Source organism: Pholcus phalangioides, unplaced genomic scaffold, assembly GCF_987345545.1.
Source record: "Pholcus phalangioides strain wild (caught in Gottingen) unplaced genomic scaffold, Ppha-v1.0 ptg000004l_1, whole genome shotgun sequence".
Classification (NCBI taxonomy): Eukaryota; Metazoa; Arthropoda; class Arachnida; order Araneae; family Pholcidae; genus Pholcus; species Pholcus phalangioides.
Window position 1 is genome coordinate 48,978,082 of NW_028301597.1, and position 21,156 is coordinate 48,999,237.

Here is a 21,156-nt window from a genome sequence, read left to right on the forward strand (position 1 = left end):
CCGATAATAGTAGCAAGCAGGGTTTTCACGAATTCTTCCTCATAACCGGAGGACTTTGTTATTATGTGCTTGAGATCTACTACACGCGAATCATTCGGAACTTCCTCTCCTAATTCTAGAGCGAGTAGGATCAAATCACGTTTCTTACCTTTGGCCAAGTACGCCATTTCGATTTTAGGAGCTATCAGGAACCTCACAGTTGAGATCGAATGTCCGTTTCGTACTGCCTTGAGTTCGAGCCACGACGTTGGGCGCCAGTTTTATAAGAGGACGTCGAGTAGGAGGTGCGTCTCTTTTCCGTGAGGTGGCGGAATATCCCCAATCACTTGATATTGGAGGGATGTCCAATTAAAGCACGAAACTACGGAGCTTAACGAAGAAGACTTTATTTCGAAGCACACTCAAAACAGACAACCGTACAGAATGGAAGCCACATTCCAACTCACATTCTCTTCTCTTGGGAGATAGATTTTCTCTTCTCAACTTCTTTTAACAACGTATAAACAAACAAAACGCATTAGGTGCTGTAAGGCCACAGAGAGTTAGTAAAAATATCCATACTGGGAAAATAGATTCGTTACAGTATGAATTTAGAATCGATAAAGGTTAAATGTATTTGAATTTTAACATCTCAGCTTATAACATCACAGACTATGGTTGTTCCTCTAGCTCACTAAATATTATCTATTCTGGAAATTGCAAAAAATTTTGACCTGTTTAGTGCAACATATAGTTATGGAGTTTCAAACATAAAAAAAAAAGACTTTTAGAGTTTGTAATACAGATTGAAATCAGACAGAAATTAACAGTGAACATGCATATAAGTTAATAACTGAAAAGAATAATTTTCTCACTTGTTCTATTTGTCATTGCGCATGCTTGATCATCTTCAATGACGGAAAGACCCCATGTTTTGTAATTAAGAATGCGATTCCAGCAGTCATTGAAGCAACTGCACTCCACATCAGCTCTGGCTCCACCAAACCAGTAATTTTTTGTGAATGGGAAGTACCAAGGTTTCGGCAGACCATAAGAACCTATTTATAAAATAACCATCAGGTCATTTTTGTCCTAACACAATCATTTACTGCACGACCTATAGACCAAGACCTACAGTTACTCCATAGTTTATTCAAAAAATAAATCTGCTATTTTGAATCTCGAATTCTTCAATTTTATTTAAGGAAAAATAAATTGGAGATATTTTGAATCAAAACACATGCTAGAATTCAATTTTACAAGATTATTTCTGTGGTGTTTGGTCAGAACATGATAACTCCAAAATCACATTTTTGAGACATAAACATTTTCATTGTCATTTAAAAATAAAAAAGAAAGCATACACACAAACACAAATGAAAAAAATGAAAATATCATACATCAGCATGTTTTTTAGCCACACGCACAGATTTGTGCGTTTATCTCACTTCTAATTAGTTATAATTAGGAAGACTTACTTTTAGATCAAAAATCCCTTTTTTGGAGATATCATGTCCTGACCAAATATCATAGATTTGTCATGCTAATTTTTCTGTTCATGAGAGGAATCAGGAAATATTCTTATAAGGACTGAACAGTTATCAAACTCACAAGACTGACATCTTTTGATTCTGTAGACAAGTTCTTAGCAACCAGGCCAATTGCAATTCTTAAATCTTATTTAAAAATATCATTTGCACATGATATCTAAGAGTACAATGCTTTATAATTATATGGTGACTGGATTCAATAAAATTTAGTAAAGTTAATATACATATTTCTTATAAAGTCCACAAGTAGTTTATTCCAATGATTTCTTTCAAGGTATTGATAGACTGATAAAAGACAGTGGATATACTAACCAGGATGAACATTCTCTATGTACCAAACCAGGATTGAATATATAAAAGTATCCATAATCATCATGATGGCCACGTTCAGTAAACTGAATTCATCGTCTTCAACTGGCGATGTTGCTATGTTTGACCACTGAACCCCTACACCAACTTCTTCATAGAAAGCAAAGTACTTTGCACCAAGGCCAAATGCTGTGGTAGATAGCAACGACTAGAAACAAACATATCATTTAAAAGAAATTGGCTGGTGACTGTTAGACGAATTCATCAGTATTTATAATACATAAATTTATGCAAATATTTTATAAAGAAAATGGTGGATTAATAAGGTTTTAGATGTGATATTATACAATGTGTCCCAATGAAATGAGAGAGTTGATAGACAAAAGGGTTTTAACTTTTTCCAGCTGCAACCCAAAATCAATAAAAGATCATCTTCATGACACATGGGACTGTTTGTCTTACAAAATTAGTGAAACCAGTTACACAATAAGTGTATTTATAACAGGACTGGATTTGTATGACTGATCTAGAAAGCCCCTGTGAATCACGTTTGGGTTGTGACCCATAACTCAAGAGCCCCTGCTTGTAAGTAGATATGTACCACCCACGTCTGAAACCTTTGCAACCAAGTTTAGGCCCAACCAATAGCTCAAGAAATCCTGGCTATTAGTGGATTCAAACTACCCATCTTGGAAGCCCTCAAGACTTGGGTTTTGGTTGCGACCCATAGGTGAAGGTAAGAAATCCTGAGATAGACTGGTCAATTGAATTTCTGTAAGTCGAGAGGCTGGTCTCTCGTTAAAGCTAACTTGTTAATAAGACAATAAATATAATCAATTAAAATTAATTACTATATTAATAACATACTATTTATACAATTATTAGCAATAATAATTAATTGAAATGATTAATTAATTGATAAATTAAATTTATTATCGTATGACAATGATTTTTAATATTTTCTGAAATTTCCTTGCTTTTTGAGCTTTTTCCATTTTTTTACACAATTTTTTGAGGATTGAAATAATATGCTGCATGTAATTAAACATTTAATTAACATTAAACTGTGACTATAAGCCATTCAGTAACTCAATGAAAAACGCTCAGAAAGGATCATGAATACAATCTCACAGCCCAGAATAACTCATGCCGTGGCCCGGGTAAGGTAAGGAAACACTGTTCTACAATGACTTGGAGGGCATGATTTTGACATGATCTCTCTCTTTGATGTGCTGACAATGGGTAGAATCCTATGAGCCATTCACTCATTTGGTGCATACCAACTACCTCATGATTTGTCAGCCCATCTACATTACTCTCTAGCTCAAACCCCATATAATAAAATCAGAAAGTAACCTACACAATAGTTACAAATTAAAAAAAAAATTAGTGCATAAAATTTGACACTAAAAATATTTTCTGAAAACAAAATGAGTACATACAGCCAAACTCTTGAGCCAAGCTGGAATATGGTCATGTGCTGCCTCTTCTCTCACAGCAATATACATGTAAGGCACATATGTTAGAAAATATATGATTCCTGCACAAGCAGCAGCCAATTTTGCTTTCGAGTACACAACACTAACGAGAAAACTAAAAACACAAATTCGAGAGATTTACAAAATATTAATTGTATTCAAGAAAGAAACAAACAAAAATAATGTCGAAAGATAAATTACAATTTCGAAATTGCATTCACATGGAAAAAATTATTACTCACGAAAATGTGATATTTGCCACAACAAATATCTCTAGCATCAAGAAAATCAAAAATGGATTGCTGTATGTAAGCACCAAGCCATATTTCAAAATGGCAGTCAGAATAGCTGCAGTGACACTCATTTGTAGAAAACTTGTGATAAACCAGGCAAGCCAATGTACTGCACTGTTAAGGCCCATAGTTTTCATCACCTGAAAAAAAAGTTTAACCTCACATATACCTTGTACATGTATTACAGAGCCACCCTTAGGGGGTGTGTGACAGGTGCAGTAACATCAGGCCCCGTGGCAGGGCCGTAGTATGCGTTTCCAGGGCCTCAAGCAGACTTTTCCTTGGGGGGTCCCTCTTGAAACTCTTACTATGCAAAACAAATGTAAACTTTTGTGGGACCTCTATTCGGCTCAGAGCCCAGGGGCAGTGCCCCAGCCTAGTTACAGCTTTGCCCCATGGTTTGGGGCCCACACTTTCAGTAATTACTTCTTTTTTTTGTAGTAAACAAGGTGTCTGAGCCTCAATTAATTTGATTCTGGAATTTTCATTAATTCTGGAATTATTTCTTATATTTATTCTAAATTCTGAGTTTTTATTCTCATCGATTCCGAATTTCAATCACTCTGAATACTGGGATTTTTTCAATTCACAGGATTCATCAATTCTGGAAATTTTTTTTTTCTTAATTTTCATCAATTCTGATATTTTTCTTCAATTCTGAATTTCAGTTGATACTGGGATTTTTGTTTCACATTAATTCTGAATTTTCATCATCTGGAATTTTTTCTTTCATTAATTCTGAATTATCATAAATTCTGAGATTTTCCTCTCATCAATTTTGAGATTTTCCTCTCATCAATTAATTGGTAATCTCCTTAATTAATTAATAATCACAGTGAAATGTCATCCTTGGTTTTGCCGCAATACTTTTTTTATTGTATCATATGAATAATTGAACTACATAACTGTACTTGTTGTCTGAGTGATTGGTAGCAGACACTCCCCCCCCCCCCCCAAGATTCATTCACTTGTTGATAATATTTTCACAGCGTAAATGACTCCCCAGATCCAATTTGACTCATTGGATGAACCAGATCAATTCCCCTATTTGATGTTATTCCTGTTGCCATTCCAAAATAATTTTATTGACAAAATGTTGGTGACATGAAATTATGCAAATCCTGAATCTTCAGTTGCCAGCTGAAACTTCTATAGTTTAATTATCTAGTGATTAATTAACTATTTTGTTTCCGGCAGGTCGGGACATTTATTAGCTTGATATGTACTAAAATATGTTCCCATCTTGAGATATCCTATGAGTTTAGTCTCATTGAAACAAAAACAGGTGTTTTCTCATATAGAGATTAGAAATGGACTGTTTGGATATATTTCCTATCTTGAAATCTTCCTGCGTGAACAACTCAGTGGTAATGGAGAAATGTTGACACGTTCATCTACAGGGGTTCCTGGACTAAAGTTCTTGATTTCAATGACTCCTGGAGAATTGCTGGTTCCAGTAGTCAAGAAGGAACTCACGAATGACTTGGAAGTCACCTGAGATGTAAAGTCCACCAAAAATCTTGAATTTTGGTGCGATCTAAACTTTTTGTTTTGTTGTGATACGGCATCAAAATTAACTGTCAATAGTTCAAAATATAACTTTAATTCTTAGATTAAAATTGGAGAATTAAAGGGAAATTGACTAATAATTGTAAAATGTTTAATTGTTGAAATTTTCTAACTTTGAATAAGTGATCCACAGTGAAGAGAATCCTTCTCATTTTATTTTGTTGCCTGCTCACATTTTTGGATTTCCAAAACTTAACCTGGGTATGCAATAATATGTCGTACACTCTTTTTCAAAACTCATGAACATGAATGTTTCTTTCTTTCTTTCAATTAGAGCACAACTCTGGTCTATCACCACGGGCAACTTACTGCAGAGTAAATTCTGCCGTAAGTGTGTGTGTGTATCTAACAGTCTGAGTGCATAAATAGTGTTGTGTCTGATTTTTCAATGCTGCCACCTATATTTCAGAAGTGAAGTGTGATGAATGAATATTTGCACCATAGTATGTCTATTGCTCTCTGTGGGGAGACTTTTTAATGGGGAGACCTGCTCGCATTCTCGCCTCAAAGTTAGGAACTCCAGAAAACCAACTTCAGCTGACCACCCCTGTGGCAACGGTGGGGTTCGAACCCAGGACCATAGTGTGAGTCCATCACTATGACCACTCGATCACCACAGTGGCTGAAAATTATTATATCATATGATCTCACCTCTTTAAGGCCTTGCTCTTTCTCATACACAATATTCTGTACAAGCATCGCAACTGAATAGACCCAGGAAATGGCCAAGCACAAGGGCATCACATGTTCAATCATGAACAAAAACCTAAAATCAGAGAAGAAAAACAATTATGATTTCCCATAAAACAATTTTGAAATAAATATAATCATGAAATTTCGAAGTTGAAATCAAACTGAATTATGTGTTAGCATGTTTAAAAATAATAATCCTATTTTGATTGACATCAGAAAAAACTTTAAATAATTTCCTTACGTTCTAGTCCCCAGAAACACTTTAGTAAATTTCAAATCAAGGAGATGTTAAAAAAAAAGATATAAATTCCCATGTTAAAACAATGTTAAACACATGTGATAAATTTTAAAATATAAAATGAAAATTCATGCAATGAACCATTGAGTACAGAAACTAAATTTTTACTTACTGATCTTGAATGTAACAGGGGTATGGAAATTGATGTATGTAACTACCAGGTTCTGTCACATCTCGTTCGGTATAAATGCTAATCATTGCTCGTTCCAGTATGTCCTATAAGAGGAAAAAACAAATTCTTGCTCAATCAGGTTGCTGTTCAAGTTTTAACTCAAAAATCAGAGAAAAACCATGGTGGGGGAAGAAAGAAAACGATATGTTCAATTCAGATTTCATATCCAAATATCACTTATTTAGCTTATTATAAATCTTTTTTTTAATGAATAAGAGAGAAACTAACAGAATCCAGAAAGATAATGCATGACCAGAGGTATATTTATGGTTTTGCAGTCTGTGGGCTACACAAATTTTGCTGTCCTTCTCCCACTCTAGTCTAATGTTCTACACTAAATATTCTTTCCTCGAATTTGCCACCTTGTACTATAATTCCAGCTTGGCCTCCCCTCACTCCTGCAAGTACACCCGTGTGCCTAAGTCATTCTTGTGGTCACTCCCATATGCTCACACTCTTTAAGTCACTCTTTTAGTCATTCACATGCTTGCACACTGTTTCAGCCACTCAAATGCTTGCATACTCTGCTTTGGTTACTACTTTACTAAACACCAACTCTGGCCATATCGCTGTATTGCAATTTACTGCCATTAGTGACATGGGTTGGAAGTGAAGGCGCTGTCTATTGGTGGTCGCCTCGAGTTCGTTTTTTAGGGAAAATATCTTATCTATATTCTCCCTTGGATTTGAACCCAGGACCCTGACAACAACCTTCGCGATGGTAGACGAGCATCTTACCACCATGCCACTTGGGCCTGTTTTGGTTACTGACATACTTGCACACACTCTATGTAACTCTTTTGGTTGCTCATTCACATGGCCCTTACTTTATAGATTACTCTTTTGTTCATTTACATGTTTACATATGCTCTAGATCAGTGATTCCCAACGTGGGCGTTAACGCCCCCTTGAGGGCGATGGAAAGTTTCAGGGGGCAGTAGAAGCAATGGGTATAACATAGGATCCTATGGGTTAGATTGCATTGGGGACGATGGAAGAAAAACTTTTCTGAAGAAGGGGGCGATGGGACAAAAAAGGTTGGGAAGCTATGCTCTAGATCAGTGGTTCTCAACCAGGGGCCATATGGCCCCAGGAGGGCCACGGATGAAAATCTTGCAAAAGGGGAGTCACGGCTACTGATACGGGGGCCACAAAGAAATTTGTGATATTAAATTTTTTTTAGTCACTCTGACTAAAAAAATTTAATTTCAAACAAAATACATAGAATATCTTTTTCATAATTTTTCCCCATTCAAATAACATTAACATGAGGAAGGAAATAAAAAAAGTGGTTCATGTAATCTCGGTGGTTTTACGACTTAGGGGTGATTAGTAGGCCCTGACACAAACTATAGAAGAGGTTTAAGCAAAATGGAATAACTGTAAAGACAGAAAATTGTGTGTTTGGACTTTTCATTCAAAGAAGGCTGCCATAAAGAAAACAGACAAAGATTTGTTGACCATTCATTGACATTCTTTTGAGTGCTGGTAGTAAATGCAATCCAAGAAGTAGATGGGTGAAAAATGAAAGCTTGTAAAAAACTCATCGTTTTCATGCAATTACAGACGGATAGCCATCTAGTTTAGCACAAAGCTATCTTCAGCCAGTACAGCACTGAGTGGTCTGATGGGGAATATATTTATAAAAATCGAATAGGGAATGATTGCTCTGGGGTATTTTTTATGAATTTTGAAAGAGGGTGCCAATCCATTGCCTCTGCTGAAAAGAAATAAAGCCGAATTCAGTTATAACGAACTCCAAGAGACCAAATCATACATAAGGAAAAATACCCGTGAAATTTAATTTTTTAAAACTACATTGCTGTGATAATGTATTGGGACAAAGGCAGTTTAAGCGAGGGTGTGACGCACCCAGGCAGCAGGTTGTACGGAGCAGCAGCGTAGACTTTACTTGAGACAACAAAATTTAACACAGTAAAAATTCACGACATCACGCTTTTGAGTCATACTATACCTCGACAACGGAAACATTCAGAAAATAGACAAGGCATCTGATCGTAATACAAGAAACAAGAATGTAAGCTATCTGGGCGGCTTGAGACAAAATCTGTACCCATGTGGGACTTATTTTTTGTGCCTCCCACCTATTGCTCCCTCCATAGCTCCCTACCTCCTGCGTCAGGGAATCTTTCGTGGGGCCCATGCTTGATATTCCACGGGGCCCCTTCTACAGTTAATTTATAGAGTGAAGAAAGAAAAGTTTTAAGTTAAGGATTTTGTCCCGGGCCAAAAGCTGGAGCCCTGTCAACCCTACCCTTAGAAGGTCATGCCCCTCCCACACAATTTATGAAAACAATTACTAACAAAACATTTTTTTTCGGCCCTTCATTTCGGATTTTTCGCCCCTCCAGAGCCGACAGTTTGGTTTTTTTTGGCCAATGGAATTTTTTTTTACCCATTCATCCCGGATTTAGCATCCTCTTAAGCGGTGCCCCATGTGGCCACAATGGGTCGCATGGCCAAGCGCCACCCCAGTACTCTATTACAAGGACCACGTGTGCATTTTGGTTCCCTCACCCATGGCCCCCACAAGAGCCTGGGATAACTCTCATAATTTTTTGGCCTTTTTCAGGCTATAAATTAACTATAGAAGGGGCCATGAGAAATCTGACTGGGAGGGGGGCCTGCAAAAAATCCCAGTCCAGGGGCCCATACCCTCACTCAGAATTTGATCCACAATAGTCAAATGAAGGCAAAGGAAAAATTCGGTTTTTTACTTGTCCGGCCCCTGTAATACCAGAAACACCTTTGAAAAAATTTTCTTAATAAAAATTACTCCGTTAAATATCATCTTTACAGGATAAGTGATGATGGCTCACAAAAATAAGTGCTCTTTCACGGATTAAGTTATCTGACATTTATTAAGAACGTTTTTTGTTCTAGAATTATTTTACCAAAGACAAAAAAAAATTTTCTACTTCAAAAGCGGGACGTATGGTCACGCACATTTTGCACTGTAAACGATGTACGGCTTTCTTCTGAAAAAAAAAAAAAAAAAAAAAAAATCAGGTTTATCTCCAGGTGCCCTGCACTGAAGCCCTATCAGCCTCCTGGCAGGGTCGCAAGTAGGGGCGGCACATGAGGCTTTGCACCAGGGCGGCAGGTAAGCTCAAGCCGCCCCGTATTGGGATCTCCTCTAAGATGAGCACCACATCTTTAAAGTTTTTTTAATCGATACTGTAATGCTTCCTTTTAACTGCCCCACTACTGGCCTGCAGCATCCTAAATAATTTCAATGCAATTTTCCTATCCTGCAAGAACAATGTTGTGACATTAGAAAGAAAATTCTAAAAAGGCGTATGACTACATTTAAAGCAATTTAAATCAGTTTATTAGAGACTCGCTGCATCTGCTGATTTCTAAAAAAAGTGCAATAAATTCTCACTTTGAAATGTCCATAACCGGCTCAATGCGTCTCTTTGTAACTGTCAACCTAAAATTTATGGTTTTTAGTGTTGATAATGCGCATGCAAAACCAATTCAGCGACGCGTTTTCACAATCTGCAAAAACTGCTTGGATTTGATAGTTGGAAATGATGTCTAAATGGCAAAGATTTGGAGTTCGAATCAAAATGAAAATGCCAAATAATTGAAATTGTGCTTCATATAAATGTAATATTTTAATATATATATAGAGATATATTTTCTCATATATATACAAATACAAATACAACGCCACAACAGGCAAATTGCCCAACGAGGTGGCTGACTTAAGAACATCATGGATCCCTGAGCCCTTTTTTACCCTACCTACGAGCCCTACCTACTACTGCTACACCACACATGCACCCCGCCCACAACCCCCCGCGGAACCCCCAACGAATCGGTACATGCGGGAATGTGCGTGTACGTGTAGTGAAACCTGACGTGAAGTTTTTTTTTGTTTCTCTGTAATGCTTGTTATGGGTAGTGCTGCCATCTGCCACCAGTTTTTCAAACTATGAGGGAAGTGTTATGATTGAATGATTTTTCGTTGTAGGACTGTTGCTCTCTGTGGCGAGACCTTTTAACGGGGAGATCGGCTCGCATTTGCGCCTTGAAGTTGGGAACCACAGAAAACCAACTTCAGCCGACCACCACTGTGGGGTTCGAACCCGGATCCTCGCATCGCGGGTCCGTCACTATAACCACTCGACCACCACAGCGGCTGCCACCACCAAACGTCTCATAAATGTGAAATTTCGTCATAAAACTGAGAGTGAGGCACGAATCCCCTTACGCACAAGTGGAATTTCGAGGCATTTACGCACAACTGAGCCCGTCTTGGCCATTTTTCTTTTTCTCCCCACCCTTTCTTCCTTTTGTTTCCTTCCTAAATTTATAAAAGTAAAAAGGACATAATCATTATGAAAATTACTGTTTTCAGATCAAATTGCCGAAGTTCAATTACTTTACAGCAAAAATGTCAGATTTTTTTTGGGGGGGGAAATACAGTCAAACCCAAAGCGTATTAAAGACCCTTTATTAATACGCTTTGGTCAAACCCCATTAGACCGGAACTCCAAGAGACCCGAGAAATCACTTTGTAATAACGAAATTTCGTTACAAAGGAATTCCAGATTTTTATATTGTTCCTATGTAAACCTATCCGAGGGATTACAAAAGTTTTCGTTAAAACGGTATTTTTCCCATTATAATGGTATTTGTTAAAATGAGAGTTGACTGTGTTTCGTCTCGGGTAAAATGGTTTCTCCTAATTTAATGCTGTTTTTTCCAACTTTCTTCGAATATCTCAGTGAAAATATGAACTTAGACACGTTGAATGTTTTTGTGGGAGACCAAAACCCAATTGGAAAGTTGTTTCCCGGGGCATAGGGTGTCCGCATAAAAAGTTAAAATTTTTATTTTAATAGCTATGTAACCCCTGACAACATGAATCAAATATCTGAGTACTACACATTATTCGGGTACTTTTTCCAACTGGAAGTATGCCTCTAGGACCAATGGTTCGCCAGTAAAAAATGCCATATGCCCAGTTACCTATGCGCCCAGTATATTAAATATATTTCGGACTGTTATGTGAAATATTGTGTTGTGTTTAAGCCAACACGCAAGTTGCTTCGTTCACCTGCGAGTGAGCGGTCACATTATGAACCAAAAAGCCACTTGAAGGTAGCTTGTCATATAATGAAATATCAGATTTTCACCGTATCGAAATCGAAGTCAACAAACTGATAATTTTCTTATTTGAAAATCTGATTATTTATATTTTCCGATGGGCTTGAAATCCTGATAATGAATCATTATTATGTTCACAAGAACAGTTTTGTCACTGCGTACATGGTTTCTCTGGAATGAATGGTTCAAACAAATATTAAAAAGTTTTCACACGTATTTTAGTTCATTTTTTTTAATTCATAGTAGGACTACAACATGAACCTATATCCTTGATACATATATTAATGTTGAAAACAATGTGGAAGGTTGAACTTTTCAATTGTGATTCATTTGTGTGGCTACTCCCTCATTACTACTTTTATCCGCACGAAAAGAATAAAATTAACAAATGCTTGCTACCACTTTTCGCGATTTTTATCATTATAAGAATGGGTATTTTAGAAGCTACAACTGACATTTCTCAATGAAACCATTTTCTTCAAATGAAATAAAAATTTCATTAAGTACAGTAACTTGATGACATTGTGGCGTCTTCAAGCGCAGAGTTTACATTGATTAAAAATATTTTTTTTTTAATTGGACTGACACAACACATAAAACATACAAATCAAACTGAGAAAAACACAAAACAATAAACTTCACAAAAAGTAACATTACTATGATACAGACCCTTTGTGAGCCCACGGGATTTATTCTATTTTTACTGTATTCTATTATGTTTATTTTGCTTTTCGTTATTTTCATAAATTAAAAATTAATCAAATTAAATTCAAAAATATTTACACTTCAGACAATTTTTGAATAATTATCTTCTAATGGGAAAACGGGGGGGGGGGAGGGGGAGAAAGGAAGAGGGAGTTGAAAATTATTCATGTTCGCAAGGGGGCCACAGGAATGAGAAATGGTTGAAAGGGGGCCATGGACAAAAAAAGGTTGAGAACCACTGCTCTAGATCACTGTTTTAGCCACTCACATGCTTTCACACTCTCTTGGTCACTCACATGCTTTCACATGCTCTAGGTCACTCACTAACCTGGTCCTTCACTCCATATGTCACTCTTTTGGTAATTCACACGCTTGCTCATGCTTTCAAGTCACTCTTTTGTTCACTCATGTGCATGCAAACTCTCTAGGCCACTTTTATGGTTGCTCACTGATCTAGTCCCTAGATTTCAGGGCAGATGCAGATTTATTGAGGGTTATACATAGGCGTAAACTTCTATATGGCCCATGGGCCCGAGCCCCCCCAACATTTTTGAAGACGCGGCTCAGCCCCCCCAAAAATTCGTATGAATATGGCTTATTCATTTTGCAATGATGAAAATTTTTTTTTTAACCAAAAGTTGTCCTAATTATGAATTAGTTAATGGAAACAATCTGCTCAAAATTTTAGTTCTTTTAAAAAATCTGGATGGTCTTTGGCTTTTTTGTTCCATGACAATACGTTTATCTCATTTCTTCCCTGCCGTTGAATCCCCAATTGCACCCTCCATCGGTTCCAATCCTTACTGCCAGAAGGCACGGCTGAGAGGAAGATTCTTTGAGGTGTTGAGGGGGCTCTTTCTTCTTTGCCTGTGGCAAAAACTGAGTGTCTCTTCTTTTGTTCACTGCGACCGGAGGACGGCCATGGCGCCGACATGAAAATAAGCCCAAAGATGCATGGTGGGGGGGAGGTTGAACATTGGGAAGCAATGATATTGAAACCGAAATAAATTGCACTCTATAAAGAATAGGTGCCAGAACCTAGAGGTAATTACTGAAAAAAACCATTGTGCAATGCATTCTCCCTCTCCTTCGTACACGCTTGAGTCCCGTATATGCGGGAGGACCAATAACTTTTAGGCCCCCCCCCCCAATGTTTTTTTGAAAAATATTGGGGAAAAAAAGCACATTCTAAATGCCCATTCATAACAGATCTTGAGGACCGATGCCGAAACATTTTTCAAGCCCCTTTACAACAAAATTTGACTGGGGGGGGGGGGTAGAACATAGAATCAAATAAACAACAAGTGAATTATAATATTGATTTTAAAAAAGGAAATGAAAAATAAATGATAATTTTTCAAAGGTCCAAGACCAACCCCTCGACCGGGCTTTTTTGGCCCATTCGTTAAGTCACCACTACATTTTAACAATTAATACAAAATATTATCTTTATAACTAAGGGATTCCTGAACTATTTACGTTCGCAGCACTCATGGAAATTTTAAACCAACACCTCAGCCAACGTCTTCCTAAAGAGTGTAGTCAACACCATAACCCTTGTTTTGTGGAACAGATTTGCACCCTCCACTAATATAATTTGACTGGCTCTTCGTTTTCGTAAGAATGCTCATTTAGGAAAGAAAATTAGAATTTTTTTTTGAATTTTTGAGTAGGAAAACTGAACATCCTAATCTAAATTGTGCATGTGTATCAACAAAAATTGTACAAACTGTATAATTTTTATTGATGAGGTGACTGAAAAGGCAGTGACAGCAACGCCAATGAGGTATGTGATATCCCCGCCCCCTCAACGTTTTCTCCCCATCAAAGCTGCATTAAGAGCTGCATTAAGATTATCTTTCAAGCGGCTTTGCTCCCCATCTGGTTGGGAATTTCGAAGATGAGAAACGAAACTAAAACTAATTCAATAAAAAGTTATTAATTAGGTCATTGCAAAGATGGCCTACTACACATTATCGGTGGGGGGGAGGGAGATAGCCTACAAGTTTGCTACAAGACTCATTCATTCATAAGAAAAATATCGCTCACAAATTGAAAAGAATTTCTTCAATTTAAAAAGTAAAAATTAATCTTCAATTACCTAAGGAAGCAGGTTGGCCACCCCTTTATAAATAGTGAAATGCATGCACAATATCGGTATGTAAGTGCCGCAAAATGTATCTATTTAAAATTCAATAAATCATAAATAGTCAGTCCTCGGGGACCAAATGAAAATGACCGGAAGCTGCGATAACTTGATAACGAGTAATCCCATTTCACTAATTTTGTTGGCAAGGACTATAAAAGAGATGTTATAGGCATCCCCTATCCTGCATCAGGGCCTTTGGTGGATACAGTGAATTTTTCGTGTGAAAAACAAAAAATGATAGGGGGGGGGGAAGAATCGTCCCCCCGCACTGGAGCCCTGTTAGTCCAATACCTTCTAAAGCAGCTTGCTCTAGAAGGTGTTGGTTAGTCCAACCGTTGAGCGGGGGGGAGGGGGCATGTTTATAGTGCAATGTATGTCTGATGATTCTGATGATAATAGTTATGACTTTACAACGAGATCTTTGGTCGAGAGATCTTTTCAAGCCTCTCTCTCGGTCGGTCATCCGTTTATAAGATTTCAAATTGAAAATTAATTCAACAAAGAAAAAAATTATAGGTTTTCTTTCCATGTTTAGCGAGAAAATTCTTTTTCTATGAACACAGGACCATAGCGTGCCTTTTCGGGAGCCCCAGGGCACACTTTTTCTGGGGGCCCTTGGAAAGGATTATTATTATGCAAAATAAATGTACATTATTTTGTGGCGCCCAATTAGGCATGTGGCCCTGGTGCAATGCCCCGGTTGCCCCAGCCTAGTTAGGGGGCCTGTATGACCATATAGTAGTTATTCCAGACAACCAGCTTTCGCGGGTAGATAGGACAAGGCAAATCGCTTTGGGACAAGTTCAAAGAAAAGCGTTGGGTCGCAATCAGCATTAACCATTGAGGACAACAAAGCCCGTACTTCTGACACGGGCATCAGAAAAGAGCAATCACTAATTTATTTTTTCTTAGGATTTTAGCTGAGGATTGTTTACTGTCTCTGTAGATCGGCTGGCGACAGAAGTAGAAAATGCCACCAAAATGCCATGAATCCTCTTGAATGCACTTCTGTACTATGCCTGTGACAGATACCCATTATGAGTTAAGAAAAAAAAAAGGAGAAAACTGTTCAACAGAATACACCCCAACTCCCCCCTCACTTGTTAACTTGGGAACTGGTTGACCGGTCTATATCGCTTCCTGTACGATCTCCTTCCTCATTGTTTGTACACCCCTCTGGAGGTAGCAATGTATTATATGATAGCAATAACGAGATCGATGTTGTAGTTTTCTTGTCAGCGGCGCTTTGACTATTTTTGTTCCACTGTAGAAATTTAGTAGCCTTTCTAGCATACAACTGCCCTGAAGCGAGGCGGAGCATACACAAACACACATATATATATAGGCGAATTCCGAACAAAGACACACACGAATGGGCAGCCAGATGTATTGGAAATTTTTCCCTGAGGAAGCGTGAGAACTTTCCCGAAATTTTCAGTCATGGATACCGCCATCTAACTGAATCATGTGTTTATAGGTGTTTAAGTAACACACATCTATGTGTCCCTCCTTCAGGAAGCTAGCACAGTGTTACATTTTTATGTTGTCCAGATGTACTAACCATGAGAAAAGAACGAAGAATAAAAGACATCCGAAATGGTCACAAAAGATGAATTCGGCTGGTCAAATCACCATTTGACCAGCAGAATTATAGTAGTTACAAAAGGTAATTGCCGACAAATGGTTGCGCACGAAGACGTGAGAAATTTTTCTGTACAGAGTTGACAATACCGAAAACAGGATTGTCATATTAACTATAGCATATAAGAAGAGGAAGAAACATCCAGTTGTTTTTGAATCCAAGTGTCATCGTTGAGTGTTCATGTTACAAATTTTCAAGTCAACGCTGATCGATCGTTGCATCCTTACTCATTCTTCATGATGAAGGAATCATCATCAAAGCCCAATTTGTAGCAGAGCAACAATAATCTTGGTAAGTACAACCTCATTAGCAGTTTCTCTAATTTTTTGGGAATTTTGCGATTGCATAAAATGTTTATACAGATATTCTTGAGGCCAAAAGCTTTTACGACAAACATTGTTTGGAACAAGATTGCTAAAGAAATCTAAAGTACAGTAGAACCTCGATTATCCGAGCGTGGATTATCCGGAGTTCAGAAATTACAAAACTACGAAAGGTGAAAGAAAACCGACCATGAAATTATTGATCAGACAACACAAGAGATTTTGGTAATAATATTCGGTGATAGTGATTAGAAGAATGGGAACAGAGATTGTTATTGAAGTTATGATCAGTTAGATCAGAGTATCCTATAATGGGCAATATCGCCCCTTGGGGGCATGGAAAGGTCCGGGGGGGGGGGGGGGATTGAGAAAAAAACAAATTCTGAAGAGGAGGACGATGAAACAAAAAGTTTGGAAAACTGCGAGTTGGATTATTCAAATTTGTTTTGCTTAAACAGTGGTCTCTAATAACAAGGAACAAAATAAGTCGAAAATAATTTGTGTAAAAAAAACATCTTATGACACCCAAATTTTTTGGTTTGATATTAATAGCAACTGATCACCTATGTTGGCCAAATAAAATCGAAACCAATGTTTTTATACCCTCTATGGTTCTCCTCCATAAAACGTATTGAAAATTATTTTTTTTCCAGAAACCGATGCAAATTGGCACTGTTAGCATATGTTAACAGCAATTTAATTAATTATACTGGATTTAACTAGCTAAAATAATTAATTAAGGGTAAAATATAGTCTGCCTTAATTTTAATGTTATCTATAAACAGATAGAATTTTGCTCAGCAAAGTTGAATAGTTTCGTCCTTGAATTTTATTTCCATTTCCCTCAATTTGGTGCTATAATATAAATCTCTGAGCATGTAAAATTGGGACAGCTCTCAAATACGACACCAACAAGGAATCAGCTTTTTCTAGATAGATAAAAATTATTGTACTTATATAGCTGTACCTTTTACTGAAATGACACTAAAGGATGTACTTTCTGAAATACCAAAAAACCTGTTTGTGTTTTTTGACCATTTACCATGTCTATTCAAAAATCAACGGGACTATATAGGGTTAATGCGCAAAAAAGTTGCTCTTCCTTCACATTTTTTTAATTGATGCAATAAAATTATTGCATCATTGATTTCATAATGAGATTATCACCATATCAGATATTATCTACACCGAACTTTTGTCATTAATTACGCAATAATAATTTTCTCATTATTAATACGTGAAAGCTCAGTATGGTGTTGCATTTTTCCTCTCTTTAAACACTGTACTCACTCAGACATTTTAATATTTTTGTTTTGTTTGTTTATATTGAATTTTTTGCAAATCAAATACGGTACTCCTGTACTATATTGAAATGCACATTATTGAACACAAATGAAACGAAATTAAGTATTTCTGCTCGAAGAAATGTCGACCAACAAAAAACCAAAATATCAAATCGTAATATTTTCAGTGATTTTGTCCTCTTCCCCCCCCCCCCCACCTCTAAAGCGAAAAGGAAATGAACATGAAGTAAAATCATTTGTCAAACATTTTATAGGATAGCGGCTCTGGCTGCATAAGCCTATATGACCATGCTTTTTGAATTTTTCATCGAGTATAAATTTCAATACTGTTTTAAAACATTGAATGATTCCTGTTTTGATGTCATTTGAATATAGCCGATCTTGACAAATCAAAAACTATGTAGGAAACAGCCATATTCCTGAAGAGCCAAGCATGGTTTTTGCTGAAGAAAAACGGTCCGAAATGATGTTTTTTAGATTTTTTCAGGACTTACGGAGACCCCCCTCCCCTCCCATGTTGAAAGCCACACTGTTTTCGTCATCCTATGATTCCACTCTAGCAATCACATGCAGAGAATGTTTGGTGCCGATACCGATTTTCTAGTCGCCATGGTGACCTGGAGCCCGAGATTTGTCAAGCCCTGATATATAGGGACAGGGTTCGTACCCTCCTTGAAAATCTTTGGAGAAAAAGTTCATTTTCAAGTCTTTAAAAGTCCTTGAAAAAAATTATAATAATTTTCAAAGTGTTCCTGCGGATGTGACCACGGAATGGAGGTGGCTTCAACAATATCTGTTGCAAGTTCCGAAATGAACTGACTGCTAACGGAGGTTGATTGTTGACCGTAGATGCACGCAAAAACAGTTCTTTAAAACAGAACTGATTTTTTTCAGAAGAGCTGAACTCGATGCTTTATTGACTTTTTTCTTGAATATAGAAATCGAACAACACAGACGAATTTTTTGTTTAAGTTTATAAATAACGCATTTTTGTATTTCAAATCTTGAAAGGAACATCATAAGAGTGCTCGAGGTTTATGAAACAGCAATGTTATGTCAATCTTAGTGCTGTATTTCGAGTAATTTTTTTTGTAATATAATTTTTTCTTGATTTCAATTTCATGAAATATGGTTTTGAATTACAATAATTTTTAGTTTTCTTAGGGAAATTTTTGCGGAAGAGTAAGATAGAGATAACGTTTCAGTTATACGATTTTTGCATTTATACGACGCTTTGACCCGTCTGTTCGACGACGTGCTTAAAAACCTCGTTTATACGACGCGACGAATAAACGAGGTTCCATTGTATGGGGCTTGAGCCCCCCCAACATTTTCAATAACTTTACGCCCTTGGGGTTATATACATTTTGCTACCCTTCTCCCATTCTACTAATTTTTCTTGGCCACTCATTCCTCCAATTTGCCACCCTCCCTAGGCTATAGCCCACTAAGCCCCTCTGTAAATATGCCACTGTGTATAACTGCTGCCTTGAATCATTCCATTAATAACTCTGTTGACCTAATCCTAGCAATTTAATAATCCAAGATATACAGAAGACTGGATGTTGTGAAGATATTTATTATTTTAGATGTTAATTTTTTAAGGAAGGAAAAAACTCATCTCTGCCTCTACCGGGAGTCGAACCCGGGTCCCTCGATTGCCGGACGAGTGCTCTGACCACTAAGCTACAGAGGAGATAGAGATTTTCCTTCGCTAGAGCGTATATATGCCGAACGGAACCGTGCAATGGACGGTGAAACCGATCAGCTAATAGCTCATGGACGACGAGCCAACAGATGGCTATATATATGACATGAATGTCGCTCTCCACTTGTTAATACAAGATATACAGAAGACTGGATGTTGTGAAGATATTTATTTTTTTTTTTTAGATGTTAATTTTTTTTTTTTTTTTAAGGAAGGAAAAAACTCATCTCTGCCTCTACCGGGAGTCGAACCCGGGTCCCTCGGTTGCCGGACGAGTGCTCTGACCACTAAGCTACAGAGGAGATAGAGATTTTCCTTCGCTAGAGCATATATATGCCGAACGGAACCGCGCAATGGACGGTGAAACCGATCAGCTAATAGCTCATGGACGACGAGCCACATCATCATTATTTACATTATTACACATTAATCATTAAAACCGTTAAAAATGAAGGTACACATATGTGTACCTATGGAGCAAGGGGATAATGTCTCTATGCAACTGAATTTAATTAAATAATTTGCAGACAATAAATCAGAAATGTAGCATTCCACTTAGGTCAGAATCATTTATGAAATTCTAAAAAAAAAAACCCAATGATATTTTGTATTACTCTGTTAACTTTGTTATTTAGTAAAGTTCCCGGATACATCCCTCCTTTGGGAACCCTTTGATATTTCTCTCTGGTATTTGAAAGCGAGTGTGTCTGGCCCTTCAATATTCCATCACAATTAGCTACAAATGTCGTTATTAAGCTTACATAATACACATGCGTTCACAAAGAAATTATATACAGTACTAGAAGAATGCACTGGGAAATAACATTCACAAAAGACAAGTAGTTTTGGTAATATTTATCTCTAACTTTTTCTATTATTTTTGTCTGCAGAGCCACCCTTATGGGTGTGTGACACATGCAGTCGCTTTGGGCACCACAATTTTTTTTTTTTGGGGGGGGGGGGCCTCACATTTATGGTAATGATGATTTCTTTCATAAACTCAATTCTCAATTTCCCCAGTTCTGGAATAATTTGTTTCGTAAATTCTGAATTTTCATCCATTTTGGAATTATTTCAATTGTAATTTTCATCGGTGCTGAATTATTTCTGTCAATTATGTTTTCTTATTTTCGATTAATAGATTCTTAATTTTCATTAGTTGGACAATTTTTTTCATCAGGTCCTAATTTTAATTTGTTTTGAAATTTAAAACTTTATTCAGTTCGAAATTTAAAAATTTTTTTTGTTAATTTACATTTTGTCTATATTCTTTTTGTATAGATGTTTTCAACATTCCTATTGTAAATTCTATACTAATGTATGAATTTGCAGACATCAATTCCCCCCCCCCCCCAGAAACAAAACCGGGGTCCTGAAATTATTGATACAACTCTGGCCTCGCTATTATTTACACACTGGGCCCAGCACCTGGTAAGGGTGGCCCTGTCTGTCTGAAGATGTATCTGCTTCATTGAATGCATTTCACTTGTTTTATATAATCTTCATTTGCATACTGCTTAACCTTATTTTATAAAAACAATTCTATTTTTCTTACCTGTATCCAGACAAATCCAAAATGATAATAATTGTATCCCCAGTTTCTTGGACCAGGAAACCAGAACCTGTTTCTCACAAAATTGGTGGTAGTTGTGAAGGACGCGTTTTGTCTTATCTTGTATGTCATGTGATTAGGCATTGACCCATTTTCAGTCATGTCGAACATGACACCTGCAATTTAAAAAAAAAGTAAATTGATTATATTGTGAAATAATCAAATGCATTTAATAACATAAATCTAAAATAATAACATAGCTTTAATGAATGGCATGTTATACAAGATTCATC

At 37.0% G+C, this 21,156-nt stretch overlaps 1 protein-coding gene across 2 annotated transcripts in view; it reads right to left on the reverse strand.

Annotated features, from left to right (window-relative positions):
- The window catches only part of LOC149087774 (ATP-binding cassette sub-family A member 2-like), a 167,783-nt gene that overhangs the window by 74,818 nt on the left and 71,809 nt on the right, over window positions 1-21,156 (reverse strand). For both annotated transcript variants that reach the window (XM_089231689.1, XM_089231688.1), the window contains exons 16-22: window positions 20,867-21,039; window positions 6,282-6,385; window positions 5,830-5,944; window positions 3,559-3,749; window positions 3,281-3,431; window positions 1,842-2,046; window positions 855-1,037 (exon numbers count right to left, since the gene is read on the reverse strand). In XM_089231689.1, coding sequence (XP_089087815.1) covers window positions 855-1,037; window positions 1,842-2,046; window positions 3,281-3,431; window positions 3,559-3,749; window positions 5,830-5,944; window positions 6,282-6,385; window positions 20,867-21,039 — 1,122 coding nt within the window. The remainder of the gene's footprint in view (window positions 1-854; window positions 1,038-1,841; window positions 2,047-3,280; window positions 3,432-3,558; window positions 3,750-5,829; window positions 5,945-6,281; window positions 6,386-20,866; window positions 21,040-21,156) is intronic.